General features: G+C 30.1%; 1 protein-coding gene across 3 annotated transcripts; it reads right to left on the minus strand.

Moving 5' to 3' along the window:
- Window positions 1–497: 497 nt before the first annotated feature.
- On the minus strand, window positions 498–16919 carry LOC134724750 (patched domain-containing protein 3-like). 3 transcript variants are annotated; one of them, XM_063587962.1, is made up of 4 exons: window positions 16823–16919; window positions 6531–7538; window positions 5410–5610; window positions 498–2473 (listed from the first exon to the last, which is right to left on the minus strand). In XM_063587962.1, exons 2-4 carry the CDS (start codon window positions 7531–7533, stop codon window positions 1074–1076), a joined length of 2604 nt encoding a protein of 867 aa, XP_063444032.1. In that variant the 5' UTR covers window positions 7534–7538; window positions 16823–16919; the 3' UTR covers window positions 498–1073. The 3 variants fall into 3 exon arrangements, with proteins under 3 accessions (XP_063444032.1, XP_063444033.1, XP_063444034.1); XM_063587963.1 differs by lacking the exon at window positions 498–2473 and adding an exon at window positions 2518–2650; XM_063587964.1 differs by lacking the exon at window positions 498–2473 and adding an exon at window positions 3493–5081.
- Between the last annotated feature and the right edge of the window lie 58 nt (window positions 16920–16977).

Below are 16977 nucleotides of genomic sequence, written 5' to 3' on the forward strand. Positions count from 1 at the left end.
TGTACAAATAAGTAAGAGTAAGTAAATAAAGATATAAGGAAATAAAACAATAAAACAATTATGAAATTGTTTAATGATTGATATATTTTATCCGTTTTACAATAGTATTTTGTTAATACACAGTTATTTGGAATATACAATACAGAATGTAAAGCTTTTATAAACAAATTGGAATTATCAAAAAACAAAACAACATCGAAATGTATGATTTATTGCAGAACTATAATTACTTTATTGTCATCGGTAATTTTGTAATATTATATGATCATTATATTTGGTATATAGATATGGGGTAAACTCATATTTTCACATCGAACTATGTCAGAAAACATCTGATTAATTGTGAAGAGTAGCTTTGACTACTGCTTAATGGAGAAATTTATCAAAGGCAGCAACACTAAAACCATCAGGCAATCATTAACGCTTTATAAAAGAGTGTTTAATACAATATGTCTGTTATAATGATAATCGATCTAAGACATAAGACATTGAGATAACAGAAATCGATTTAACGGAGATTATCAACCATTTTCCATAAATTTAAGATAAATATATAGAATTAAAGAAACACTTTATATAAAAAAAGAAAAGCACCGATGAAGTGTGAATACTAGCTCATAAATGTAATGCCTACGCTTCACTTTTCGAATGAATGACGTGAAATATTTCCAATAGATTGTGTTCTTTATTCATTCGTTGAAAAGAGCTAGAAAATCAGGAAATCTTAAAGCTATACAAAGCGATAACATAACGTCAAATGTGCATACAAAAAGAAAAACCTAACTATTCAACGATCTAATTAATCAAAGTACATCATTGTCCTCACAAATCAATCTTCTGTGGAAAATATGATTGATAAATGTATACAAAATTTTTCTAAGATAAAAAAAAAATTAACTAAAACATATTATATTTCATTCGAGTAATCAGTTATGTCTCAATCACCAATCAACTTGCATTGTGAACCTAAGAAGCCTGATATCAATATAAAGGATATAGTTCAAGGATTCAAAAGAAGGTATTTTTCATAAGATTGATTGAATATTATAAGTGGATATAATAACTTCTTTATGTTATATACGGGTGTCATTTGAAGAGTATCCGTCATTTACATTTGCAAGTTTTTCTTTTGTAAATATTGTTTTCTTTTCAGGCATCGAAGTTTTGCTAGGCCCAATTAGTGACAAAATAACAGGTAGAAAAAAAATTGCCTGGCCAAGACCGAACAAAATCACAAGAACCATTACTTTAAAAAAAGAAATAAAAACGTAAGATTCAGAAAATGCGAGCATGATTACCCCAGCCAAGGAGGACATGGCCCCATTAAATATTGGGCCACCAGACAGAATGAATGCTTCATTTACTCGTTCATTTCTGTTTTCACCATCAACGATTAAAAAAGCATGACACATATGTGTTGTATAATCGACAGAAAATCCGACACTCATTATTATATGAATCATAGTGATTGCACTTAAAGATAGTCCCCATAAATGCATGAAACCGAAAATTCCCAGCATAATAAATGCCATTGACAAGGTAACAAACACAATCACTAGTGGGTTTGATAGGAATATACTAGTTACAATAAGAACAACAACCGCTGCTATACCAACAGTCCGTATTGTATTCGGAAGAACGGCGACGTATTGCTCAAAATAAATAAAAGCAGGCGAGAAAGAAATTATTCTGAAATCCAATTTTTCAGTAATTTTTCTTATCCTCAACATCAACTGTCCTTGCATATATGAATCTTTGATATCATTTGTTATCATGTGGACTCTAGAATGGGAAATTGTACAGTTATCACTAAATATAACATCATTTAAGAGCGCTGAATTCTGTATATATACCTTTAAATTCATGCAAAATGATTGCTCGGAAGAATTGTTATATATATTTGATGATGTATATGAGCTTAGCCAATTAATTTCGTTTTCAGTACTTATGTCGTGATCATTTTTTATTTCAGTCAATATATTTTTTAATGCATTTTGAATTTTGCTTGATTTATAATTAATTTTTGAGGGAAAAACCAAGGAAATCATAAATGTTGAAGGGAAATGGTCGAAATCCCAGATACTATATGAATGGTAATATGATGATTTAGACACCAAATTTCGAAGAAGGAGACCCTGCCTTAAGTGAACAACTCCCCATGTAGAGAATCCCAAATAGACAAAAAAAGCTACTAATACTAATATTTTAAACGGAAGCCATAAGACTAATTTTGGAAATGCAATAGATGGAAACTTCTGAAGAAAACTTTCTTGCTCGCTCCTTGAGAAAGTTTGCGATCCAGTACAGCATGCTTTTTTTAAACAACTTCCTCCTTCATTACTTATTTCGTCTTTTGTTTTTGTTGGGAGACATGTTATGCAATGTCTTAGAGCTGCAACTCTTCGTTCATGTATGCTCATACAACCTAGGAAAAACGTCATCTGATTGACATAACACAGTAGCACAGCCAAACCTGAAATAATAATGATGAAAACGTCATCTGATTGACATAACACAGTAGCACAGCCAAACCTGAAATAATAATGATAAAAACGTCATCTGATTGACATAACACAGTAGCACAGCCAAACCTGAAATAATAATGATAAAAACGTCATCTGATTGACATAACACAGTAGCACAGCCAAACCTGAAATAATAATGATAAACGGCTTAATGGAAGAAATTACAGATATTTAAGTTAACTGATTTCTGGTTTTTAATTTACGCGGCAAACATTACATGCACATTCAGGACAATAGCATGGTCATATGTTAAAGTGTTTGCGTCTTATCCTTTTTGTTATAAATACCTTGACCCTGAAATAGGGTCTTTTCTAACATCAAATACCGAAACTGTCAGGTATAGAAATAAAATGTATTTTTTTTTATTAAATAATAGCATGCCCTCACTACATAAAAATGAGAAAGTTAGAATAAATCTGGTTCTTAACGAGCTTAACAGTCACTAATATATGTTATCCTATCCGGAAATGATATTCTGACTTTGAAACAACCATCATATGGGTTAACTCCTAAATGTTAAGTTCTTACCCAGATAAGGCAACAGTAGTTAACCGCTGTTCAAAGTCATTAATCGATTGATAGAAAATATATTCGGGTTACCAACTAAAAACGAGCATTTCATTAAGGTGCCAATTTACAACCGTTTCGCTTTCTCGTCATATTTTTGTTTTAGATATCCGTTATGTGCCGTTTTGTCGTGTTATTTTGAAAGAGTTATATTCACATTTTAGTGTAAGAAGTTCCCATCTTAAATTGAAAACAACTTGACATTTATCAGTTTCAATTTAAAAAATAGAGTGAAAATACTGGTCTTTCGCAGTGAACGCGAAGCATAATGTATGTATCAGTGATATACATGGATAAGCGTTGATTCTTGAAAAAGAAACCATGAGCCCGGAGGACGAATGGTTTGTGTTTCATGAATCAACACTTATCCATTGCATCTATAACTATAACTATTGTCTTAATGTCTTTTAAAAATCAACGCCTATTCTTAATTAGAAGGTATTGTAAGTGAGTTTAAATAACCATGCTATCGTGTCAAACGATCCATTACAATAAATTAAATATCACAATCAAATGGTTAAAAAAAAATATATATCATAACACAATACGTCTGTCCTGTAAGACCTTCATATGATCAGGCATCTGCATATTATCTGTTTTTTACAAAATAAAATATATTCAAACTTATTTCTATTAAAATTGAAAGTTGAGATGGAGAATGTGTCAAAGGGACAACAACCCGACACAGAAAAAAAATATATATAACATCTCCATGCCTTATATATCATGTACTGTAGTACGCCGCTAGATTAAAAACTGACGAGGAAAGGTAACAGACAAATTATGTAGTCAAACAGATGAAATCATATTATATTAATTTTATTTTATAAAAGAAAAATGGACAAATATGTGGAATAGCCAACAATAATCCGATAATAAATGACCAAACTCGCTTTTATTGCACAAAATATCCAAAATAAAATACAAAACAAGAACAAAAACTGAAAAATTTGAGAATAGGGACAACAATCAGAATTCTGGGATTCGAACCTAAACAGACAAGTTCTTACCTTTAATTCATTTATCTTGACCATGAAACCTCAAGGCTACCAACTCATACTATGTGTTTGCCTTTTATGTCCAGTGTTTCCGTTGTACCGATACATATCATATATTCAATTATAAACAAGTTTAAATTGAAAACTACGTTCAAACCTATGATTGCGTTGGCTAAAAACCGCAATTTTTATACGTGTGCATGTAAAACGAATTTCGTTGTAGAAGGGTCTAAATACAGCACAAACTACTTTTTCCAAAAGACCAAAAAAGTGAAAAAGTATATTTATATAACAAAACGCATTTGACTAACAGGTCGAACAACTGATGTTCTTTAATCCTGCTGACTGCCATTGGCGATTGCCAAATAAAATTGATCACAAGATGTAACAAAATGGATTTTAATATAACTTTAATACTAAACAGAAAACTAGTGGCCAAGATTTTATGCCACAAACATAAGGTCAATATTTTTTTTTTGTACACCAGATCCAGATTTCGACAATAAATGTCTCTTCAGTGATGTTAGGGATCGAAACGGTATTTGGAAGGCCATATATAATTTACCCTCATTGTTAGATAGACTCTTGTATTTCAAGAGTCAATAGGATGAATGGATCATATAAACCGGAGGGAAAATATGATACAAGCCCAAACGAAAAAATATAAACAAGTCTAAATTGAAAACTACGTTCAACCCTATGATTGCGTTGGATAAAAATAGACATTCTTATCGTGACCGATTGGTAGCCCAGAGGTTTCGTCTATATGTTGATATCAGAAACACGTAACAGAATTCATGGACGGGTCCGATTCCCGGTAAAGGCATATATACATTACATAAAATAAAGGGAAGTTTTTAAAATAATTCCATTAGTGAACAGAAATCAGTAAATATTTCAATTCAAACTTAATGAAATAAGGCACACATAGAACACAATAGAATATAATCTGGTGAGTCCATTTCAGCGACAGATGTAGGAAGCGTTGATTCTAGAAAAAGAAAAAAAGAATCCACGGTTAATGAATAGGCTGACGTCACCACAACGATCTAATTACAAATCGTATCGAGGGATCAACTGATTTTTATTGACATGACATCTCAAGGATGTTTCTACTATTATTATTTTATTTCATGCGATATTCATAACAAAATTACAAATACTTTCTTAAAACATTTTCGTAGGGTTTGTTTTTTATATGTTCGCATAAAATATTCCACATTTGCCTCGATTCATGCTTAATTACCATGTTGTCAACATTTTTATTTCGATGGTATATTGCATAAATTAAACTATTCCAAAGATAAAGTGCAAGTTACCAGTGTAAAAACAGAAATTTCGGACGCTTTGAAATGTTGACAACATCCCCGCAGCAAACGCTGTTACATTTGTCAGTGATGTGATTGTGATAGCTACTCCACTTGATTGTATAGTTCTTCCAACACGTTCCTCAGCTGATTTGTCTTTAGGTGCAGATGCAAGTCCTGACATCAGAATAAACATATCATCCACACCAATACCTAAATGGATAAAAACGATAAGTAACAGTACCGATTCCACCTTGAAAAGGTTTGCAGCAGTCCCTTAAAGAATTTTGGTTGATTATGAACAAGAAATAATTTGAGTTATTTTTTTTTTCATTTTATAATTCTGAAACAACATTACCATTTTGTCCAAAATGAATCAACTGGCCCGAGAACACAGTAATTTCGTAAAAAACGCAAATTAAAAAAAAAGCACCTGCGTTTTTTAACGACGATTTTTATAGAAAAATTATACCAAAATTATAGCAAGTGTATTGGCTGTAACCGAATATAAGTAATTTTAAATGTCGGTCTGTAATTCAGTTTGACAGCTTCAGAAACATTATTTGTTTACCTTTTCAAACTGACCAAATCACTACTTTACCTGAAAATTCATGCCCCAAGTGTTTTTTTACATTTAATTTCATCCCCTATTTACTTTTTTTGGGCATATAATATAAAGAAATAAATATGGAAGGTGTAAGAACAAAAATCAAATTATACACTGTTCACACATATATATATATTTCTTAATACAGATTGTGTAGGATTTCATATTGCGAAATTTAGCAAGCTATAAAACCAGGTTTAATTCACCACTTTCTAAATAAGAAAATGCCTATACCAAATCAGGAATATGTCAGTTGTTTTCCATTCGTTTAATGTGCTTTAGCATTTAATTTGTCATTTGTTTAAATATTTCCGTTTTGTTTTTTGTTGGTTTTCGGTTTTTGTGTTATTTTACTTATTATGAATTAAAATCTTGTAGAATTTTGAGCACTCCCTCCGCTTTTTTGGGGGGATTCGATTTCATTGATGAGTTATTTGATGACAAAACGCGGTTTTGACGTACAAAATTTGTAATCCTGGCATCTATGATGAGTTTTATTGTGTAAGTTTTTCATATGTATGCATACCAATAATGAGAAATGGCATAACTCCAACGATGTTTACAAATTCAACCTGTAAAGCACTACCAAGTCCCAAAGCGCCCAATATCGACAAACCACTAGCAACCACTCCTGCACGACCTAAATGTCCAGTATTCGATACGCAGTTACCACCAGCTGCCACGAAAGAGGCGTATGTAATCATCAACGTAAACGTTAAAGAAAAATATTTAATATCACCACCAGTATTGGCATCTAGTTCTTTGCCAAGAGAGTCTGAATTAGCAAATGCAATACTTATATTTTTATCGTCTTCATTGGACACAAAACCCTGCAATATGTCTATGAATTTCTGTTCCCACTTTTTTGCTAGCACATTACTTAAATATCTGTCTTGCCTTAGGTAAAAATTTATTTTCAAAGCTAAAACAGATATTATAAGTCCATCTGCATTTGTTAAAACACCACCAAGTGTTTGGTCTAAAAGTTCTTTCCTACCATCTTCTGTTACAAATTCCGGAAAGGTGACATTTCCGAATGCAACCTGTTTCCAAAAATAGTCAGAAAATATTACTGAATGACTGGCAACACAAGTATTATTACGACGTGCACACAAGCTTTGATATAAATACGTTTGATCTTCATGGGCGATTGAAATTTCTTCTACCGTTTTAATAATTGTTTGTATATTTGATTGAAACATTTCGTTTAATAAATTTCCATCGTTTTTTGATTTTATTATTATACTCCCATACCTGCCAAGGTCAAGCAAGCTTTGTTCATAGAAATTTGTACCAGTATAATCGGGAAAATAATTTCTGACCAACGCGCTGTCTTTATACGCCTGGCTATTACTTGGAGCATACACTGTCAACTCATTGTTGAACCTCATCCACAAAATATTTATAGCCAAGAGCCCATTTAGCATAATTGAAAACATTATTGCTGAAATAGGATTTCTCGCTATAAGTTGTCCATATTTATTAAAAGTCCCAGAAAGTCTTTCTTCAAATAATTGCGTTAAAAACATGACCACTGAAAAAGAAAAAAAAAAGTCATCTAAGAAATTTTCGAGATAAATATTATGTATATTTGCATTACCGAAAATGTGCTGTTTAAACAATTGAAATCTTAGCCCCACGGTATGTGGATATAAGAAACATTAGTATACTCAGAGAACTTCTTTATGAATGACACAATTGCGAAAAAAAACATTAGAGTTTTTCCAGAAACAAAATGATCGTTAAGGCCAAATAAATTTTGATGATATGCCTATAAAAGCTTAATGAACATTAAAGTAGCATATCAAAGCTTTTTACAGGGAAAGGAGCTAATAAATGTTTCGTTGGTAATTAGTTTCATACAGTAACAAACGATAACTTTATTAACTTGTTCGCTTCTTTGGCAATGATATAATTCGAGGGTGTGATGAGAGTTATTATTTGACCCTTAAAATTGTATGAATAATAAAATTGACCCTTTTGAAATAATGATAGTTTTATCTATAAACAGATAGAACACCATAATCTGTTCACTAGAACACATTTATTTCGTTTGTGAAATTCCTGGGACACAATAATCATTCTTTATTAATTATCAATGCCTGTCATATAGGTTTCTCCTTTTATTTTATTTTCAATTTATTATCTTGATTTCTTATAATCATATTTTAATACAGGTAGTGTTTAAAATTTAAGTATTATCGACAACTTAGGATTTTTTTTATATATATACTAATTAATGAAAAGAACTGAAATGATTTTTTTTTAATACTTTAATGGGAGTTCCCATGTATTTTGTTCAAAGACAATTTAGTTACACAAAATATGAAAATTTAAATACTGTGAACTGCATTTTCATCTGTTTGATTTTCTTTGATAATTAAAAACAATGAATTATAGTGTGCAAAAGTAATCATAACTCTGTTAACATAAAATGAAATCTTTTAAAAATCTGCATTCATTCAAATCAAAATTTTATAAATAAAAACTGACTAACTGATAAGATAATCAAGAGAATCATGTTTATAATAATCATGTATGGTTTTTTTCAGGGTATATATAAGAAAATAAAAAAATGCATATTAATTGTTATATTATAATAACGTTCGCATTATCTACATTGTTCATATGTGAACTATTTTCCAATCAACGACGATATATATTCATTTTCATTTTCTTTTTCTAATAACTTTGTACTTATACGGTTTTTATTGAAAAATTGATCGTATATATGTTACAGTGAATTTGTATAATAAGGGATTATGTAGAATCCCTGATTTTTCAGGGAATATGTAGAATCATTGGAATCATTAGTAATTATGTATAATCCCTGAAAATGACCAGTGATTTACATAATCACTGAATATTTTAATAATTATTCTACATATTCCCTAATATGATTTCAGGGATTATCAATAATTTAAGGATCCTTTGTTAAAAAATAAATAATAATATAGACAATTTTTTTTCTTTCATATTCCTTGCCAGATGAAATAATTTTGCTTTTAAACACAGAGGATAATCTTAAAGATATAACCAACACAAGGTTTCGAGATAAAGTTGAAGACTTCAAAATTATTAATAATCAACATTCCCTTTATAGCGATAACTTTAATACATGTATTGTTTGTTTAAGCGTCAAATGGATATTCATGTTCTAATTGTAAGTCCACAGAGCATGTTATTTTTGGTAAAAAGGATTATTAGACATGTGTTTTTTGTGTTTTTTTTGTGTTTTTTTTTTTATGTCAAATGAACTAGAAAATTCAAACTGAGAGAACTTACGCATCTAAATGTCATGGGGTAGAACTAGTAAGGATTATTAAATAGAACAAAATTTAGAGGAAGCTGGAATTTGGGTTTATATTCTAATAACAATTCCGCAGGGAAAAAAGGAAAGGGAAACCCCAAAAAGTTAATCATTGGCAATTGTTCACAAAAAGTCTGAAAAAGATTATTGCCTGGCCACAAAAAATGGTATTTTGCTCGAACAGGTTTGAGGTTGCTAATTCCCTTTTTTTCTCTTTTTTTCGGGATACCTTGAGATGTTTTATTGAACACTTTATTTTTATAAGGTGTGTCGAAAAATTTGATTCCACATGTGAAGGAAAGGGTTTTTTTAAAATGTAGATAATGTGATAGAAACAGATGTGAAGCAGCATGATTATTTTAATATAGTGTGCCTAATATTAAAAAAAATGGGGTTCTTATTTTGATATATTTACAATTTGTGTTTATAATGATGTTTTTTAATATGATTTTATAGAATAAATTATTTGACTTTTGTTCATTTTCTTTATAAATAAAACTATTCCTTCATTTCAGTTATTATGTATCATCTGTAACGTTTTTTCGAGTGATTATACATAATCCCTGAATTTTTTTTAGATTATATATAATCCCTAAACAAGCCAGTGATTCTACATGATCCCTGAAAAATTTCAGGGTTTCTACATTATCACTGATTATACAAATTTACTGTAACATTTACATTATATATATTTACGCCTAAAAAGTCTACAAAACAGCACCAACATTTAAACAAAAGGAACATTAAATATAAGAATCTAATACGTATAAATATTTGATTTAAATGAATGCAGGTCTTTATAAATATTTCGGATGACAGATATACTTGATCAGTATGATTAGAATTATGTAAAATGAATCATATGAATCTATTCTGATTTAATTGATATAATCATTACAGTAATACATTTAAAAACTGAACAACGCTTGCAGACTTCTAAAATTAAAAAAAAAGGTAAGTTAAGCATTTATAACAAAGATTGCCTACACATGTTTCTAAAAAGAATACTTATCTGCGACATGATCTGGTACAATTCTTTTATTTCATCGGTGACGAAAGTAAAGTTATTTCAAGAAAGACTGCGTAGAAATATTTCAAGTGTAATATATAACGGAAACATGAGAAATAACAGTGTCAACTATGAATTATGAAATGATTTCAACTAGTATAAGACTAATATTTCAAATTTGGCGAAGGTTAAGTAATTACCACAGTGGTTACGTATTCATACATCCAAAATGAATTGCTATCCAAATTGAAGATATACATATGAAAATTTAAGAACAATATAATATTATCAAAATATAAAAGCGTTAAATGCTGCAATATATATGACCATGTAAACAGATATAGAAAAGCAGGGAAATATATGATACTCCTTCATGCTACTTATGCAATGTTATTTAAAAGTCTGTTAAAAAATCATAACTTACGAATATTATGATAGATTTTACATATTATAATATGTTTTTTTGATAAAATAATACTTGGATTTCATATCCAAGGATTTGATAACGTAAAAATGAGACGAAAGATATTATGAAATTAAACAATTATAACTATGTAATTGTCTAGCATGAATACTACTAATCAGATTAAAAAAAAGATATGAAAATGTAAACTATATTTAAATATGAAGTGCTCAAACGGGTAGACATTTACATGCTTTATAAAGCAGTGAAACGAAAATTTACTATCATAATACAGAAGTGTCAGACATTTGTACCACATTTTAATACCTATCTAAATGATGCTTCATTAATTAAGTTAATAGCTTTTTTTTTAATTCTAGATACACTTAGTTTTATTTTAGATATCTAAAAATGCGTAAAACAATATATGATAAAATGGAGTTATACCGATATCAAAAGGTTTCACATCGGTTTTTCTCTGATTTTATGATTATACCAAAGGTAAACATGTTATACCCCAAAGTGTGAAAGTACATTCACAAAATTGATTTGTTCTGGATCAATAATTAAACGAAATATAAAGGACAAAATATTATACGGAAAAAAACCGTTATGTTTTTAGAAAATTGTAATTCTATTACACTACAACAATTAAAGTCTGAAATGGCCTATATCTGTACTCGACTGTACTGATTTTTACCCGACCAGTCTGAATTGGTCTGACTTTTACTTGACATTACTCAATCCCAGTCTGAACCATACTCGACTGTACTGAATCGTACTTTACCCTTATCTTTGCCGTTGAAAATAGTCTGAACTATTACTTGACCAGTCTAAAAAGTCTTAACCCATTCTCGACCTGTACTCGACCTTTTTTCCAGTCTAAATCATACTTAACCAAAGGTCTGAACAATACTCGACCAGTCTGACCCATACTAGACCAAATAACCTCTATTTTTTTAACTATTAAAATACATTTCTCTTTAACTGAAATATATAACAACAGCCAACAAAATTTATAAAGTATTTAACCTTAAAGTATTTATTATATTTATGATAAAAAAAATATATAATATATAATTTATATCAAAAAGGAATAAAATTAAATAAAATTGTTTTTCTGACTAGTGGTAAAATATAGAGTATAACCTCTGCTTGGGGCAAAGTCATAAATAAAATCACACCTGGTCAGATGTATTAAATTCTAAATAACATTTATTTAAATTTGCAACATCCTGTTTAACTTAAATAACAAAGCCTTTCAAATATACTAGATAAGTAATACACGAATTTAAGAAAATAGGACTTTCATTTTACATGTAAAACATACATGTACTGAGGTAATTAGACCATATTAAAGTGATTTTTTTAAAAAGGTTATCAAGGATTACTATGGAAATTCTATTATCATGATTATAATAAATTCTTGGTTTAATAAAACAAAACAACTAAGGTCTCATTTTTTTAATTTTGTTAAGTTGTTTTATACACTATTTTATTTATATCTTAATAAAAAAAAGCAACATTCACTGCATTATTAACACCATAAATCTATACTATGCTTAAGTTAATGGTGAAAAATAGTCCAGTTACCATAACATACTTCCGAAATATTCATAAAATTTTTAATAATATTGAAAATATTAGTCAAAATTATTTTTTTATATTTTTTGATCAGCTTGTTTTATTTATATTTTAAAGTTGATATATATTATTATGTAAGTGATGATTAATATTGTGTTGAAGTTATATTATGATTGATTATTGTGAAATTTTATTTTCAATACTATACTGAATACATTTTTAATTTCAAGTTGTTGTTAAAATTTCATTTTTATTAAAAATATTTCCTCAATTGATAAAATTTAGTTGATAGATACAAAGAATAGATCTAGGTTTGTTAAGACTTGGTCGAGTATGGTTCAGACTAGGTCGAGTATGGTTCAGACTAGGTCGAGTACGGTTCAGACTAGGTCGAGTATGGTTCAGACTAGGTTGAGCATGATTCAGATTCGTATAAAATGGTTAAGAACTGGTCAAGTACAATTTCAGACTGTTTGGTATGGTTTAGACTACAGTCGAGTATGATCAAGTAAATGTCAGACCAATTCAGACTGGTCGAGTAAAAATCAGAACAGTCGAGTACAGATATAGGCCATTTCAGACTTTATCTGGTTTGTAGTGTTGTTATATAAAAGGTAGCAATAGAGAACTTTTTTGTATACTTAAAAGTTTTGTAAACATCTTCAATACTATAAATAATGTTGTTTTTTAACTAGGTATAAAAAAGGTTTTGTTAAATGAAGTTATCGTAGATCAGCGGAATATAACGACTGATGTATACGGGTAACTTAAAGTTTTTGACGGAAATGCATCGAACTTGAAAGTTGTATATTGAACCAAACGCATCTATATTAAATTTAGTGTTGTCAACGATTAACCGGTTAACCGATTAACCGTCGGAAGGACCGAATATCGAATGCAACAAACGCTAACCGGTCAACCGGACTTTTACAGTTTTAATAGATTTAATCTTTATGTGTATAAAAATCGTTTAATGATTTTGTTCTATCTAAAAAAAAATATCGCCGTGTTCATTATTTTGACAAATCAGTTAGTGTCCAGTATATTGATTGCTTTTGTTAATCGAAAAATATAAATTTAACAAGAATGCTGTAACGAAGTCTCCTCAACAAGCTCCCATTATTAGCCATTCCAATGGTCCGATATTTTATTATCTATAGAATTCCCCTATATCTGGTTTGATTTGTTTTTTCGTCCCATACAAGAATATATATAGATTAGGGATGGGGATCTCGACCATTTACAACTTCGCAAACAAGATGGGGTGGGGTGACCCCTATGGACTTCCCTTTTCTTTCATTTGATCTATTTTCTTTTCCCATACAGGAATATATATGGTTTAGAGGTGGGGATCTAGAGGTAACCCAATGGATTTTCCCTTTATTTCATTTGATTTGTTTTATTGTCCCATGCAAGAATATATTTGGTTTAGGACTGAGGATCTCGACCGTTGACAAGTTCTCAAACTAGAGGGGTTGGGGTGACCCCAGAGACTTCCCTTTTATTTCATTTGATTTGTTTAAGTGTCCCATAAGATAATTGCACATTCTCAAATTGAAGGAAGTGGGAATACCCCCCAAGGACTCACCCCTTTTTTTTCTTTTTTTTTCTTGTCCTGTGATAATTTCTGAAGACTCGATTTGTTTATCACATACAGTTTTCAAAAAATAATCATTTGATTTTTTTTTTAAATAAAATCCCATAGGGTTCTATAGTAAACCTCTCCCCTCTTTATGCCCCTCAAAATACCCCTTAACAGACCCCAATGTACATGATTGATGGCTCCCCTAACCATTTTAGTCTAACATATTATAAAATCCTAAGTAAATCTGACAAGCCGTTTAGGTGAACCGCTGCGGACAAGTTCATTTTTAAAGTGGCGGAAGAAGAAGAGGAAGAAGAAGAATAAAAATAATCATAACTAACCAAAAACAATAAGTCTCCAAACTTTGTTTAGAAGACTTCATTAGAACTTAGACAACTTGTCTATCACCTCGGGGCAATATCAAAGTTTACATTATTAGCATACATGTTTTTTAAACAGTAACTTTAAATCAGTACTCCAATTGAATTTAATGATTTCCTTCATTAATTTTTTTTTAATTTAAAATTGGGTAGACCTAAATCTAAATGTGCAGCCTTTTTCGTGCAAGGCTTTATCATACTATATACCCAAAAATTGTGAAATGCAAATCAACGTGAACGTAATTAATGTACACTTGATGGTTCGAGTAACACGTTTAATCCTTTCCAATTGAAACACTCCACATAATTTGTTTATTAAGGAAAATGAAAGAATCATCAGTTTCAGACATTTTCAATTCGACGAGATCAAGAAATTTGTTTATCTTTTCAATCTGAAATTATTACAAACGCCGTAGTGGATACGACAGTATTAGATTATTAAGAGTCAAACTTTGCATTGAACCTCACAGACAAGCCGAATAATGCCCAAGGACAACCAGCAATTTCTCGTATTATAAAAAAGTACGTATGTAGGGTTTCATAGATAAGGTTTTCAAACTTAAACTTAAACTACCGGTTAACCGGTTAATCGGTCGAACGATTATTCCAGTAATCGATTAGTCAAAACTCTTCGATTTGATAACACTAATATCAATGAAATAATTGATGACAACGTTCAAATCGATGATAATAAGATGCCGCGACAGTTACAAATAAAACAGAACTCGATGACCGTCGCAAATAATCAATACTAAAACAAACCAATACCAAGAAGTTGTATAGATTCCCTTAAAAACAAAACTCGGTTAAAATTCCAAGTTTATAAATAGGAAAAGTCAATAAGAATGAATTAAAAAGAAAAAAGTTGTCAGATATGGACAATAAAACCGTATGGCAATATTTTTGAAATAAAGACAAATAACTCCCAACATTGGAATAACGAAATGGCAGACAAGACAAGAAAATGTTATTCCATAAAATCACTGTATACACGTTATTAAAAAGAATGAAATGATAAAACTTAGTATATGAAATAAATTAACAAGAAAAGAAAGTTACAATTACTATACATAATAAAAATTAGATGATATTGTTTAATTGTCAATGAGATAACTCTCCACTAGAGACCAAATGACATAGAAATTAGCAAATACAGGTAATCGTACTACCTCGAACAAAGCCTATACTGCATTGTCAGCTATAAAAGTCATTGACATGATAAATATGAAACATTTCAATCAAGGAAGCCAATTACCTCGTTTATATACAAATCAATGAACTTCAAACAGATTTGCTATACCGCAACAAACGACAACCACTAAATCACAGGCTCTTGTATTAAAACAATTTTGTTATTATAGTAGAAAAAAGGCTAGACCTGCTAGTGAATCTATTAAATTTACAACATATACTTTTTTTGTTGTTTGTAATAATTAACAAAATTGAATTAACTTTACACCGTTACAGTATACATGGTATAATTGATCCAAAACACTTTTCGTGTGTCGATTTGAGATCTACAATTCACAAGAAAATGAAAATCATCACCTAATTTTTGACATTGACGTTCAAAATTTCAATCCTGGTATCTATGATGAGCTTATTGACATATATCACACTATTTTCTGTTGTGACAGTGAAAGTTTACGTTTAACTTCATTGATTGAAAGTATTTTGCATTAATTATTCCAATATGTTTTGTTTAATTTGTCATTATTTAAAAGTCATGTATATCAATATCTATCAATACCTTTGCATCAATCAGTTCTAATTAAGTACGCCAGACGCGCGTTTCGTCTATTCAAGACTCATCAGTGACGCTCAAATCAAAATATTATAAAGGCAAACAAGTACAAAGTTAAAGAGCATTGAGGACCCAAAATTCAAAACAAATTGGGCCGAATACGGCTAAGGTAACCTATTACTGTAATAAGAAAATCTTTAAAGTTTTGTAACAGTCATAAAAATTACCATATAACTGATACTCATGTCAACTCCGAAGTGCTGACTACTGGGCTGGTGATACCCTCGGGGACGAAACGTCCACCAGCAGTAGCATCGATCCAGAGGTGTAAATAGTTATCAAAGGTACCAGGATTATAATTTAATAAGCCAGACACATGTTTCGTCTACACAAGACTCATCAGCGACGCTCATATCAAAATGTTATCAAGCCAAACATAACTTTGATAGGTTTCTCAAAATCATTTCACACACCACAAAAAGAAAGAAATCTGTAAACATATACAATATTTTAATAAAGCGAATTTAGATTATACTTTGAAGTAAATAGACACATGAAACAAAGTACAGAGAATCAAAATTTTAACTTCTTTTTTTCACCATTTTGTCAGGGATATCGTAGACCATAAATATATTCATAGATGAACTAATGTATTTGTAAAGGGAGAAACAAGACATTGCAATGTAGACTTGTCTCCTCTCTATCCGTTATTTTATAACTTCAAATCATAACACAATATTGTCAATATATGATCAAGGAAATTAACATTATATTTCGATAACAAATAAAATACAATACCTTACCTCTTGATTATAACAATTTATCGTTTAATCATACCATGTAATGATTATTTTATCACACTAGACACACGTATGATATTTCTAAACCTGTAAAGTATGCATACGGTTGACTGAATAAGGGTGTAAAAGTAAAGTTCAAATCCGGAACAGAAAATCCG

The sequence above is a fragment of the Mytilus trossulus genome, chromosome 7 (genome assembly GCF_036588685.1).
Source record: "Mytilus trossulus isolate FHL-02 chromosome 7, PNRI_Mtr1.1.1.hap1, whole genome shotgun sequence".
NCBI lineage: Eukaryota > Metazoa > Mollusca > Bivalvia > Mytilida > Mytilidae > Mytilus > Mytilus trossulus.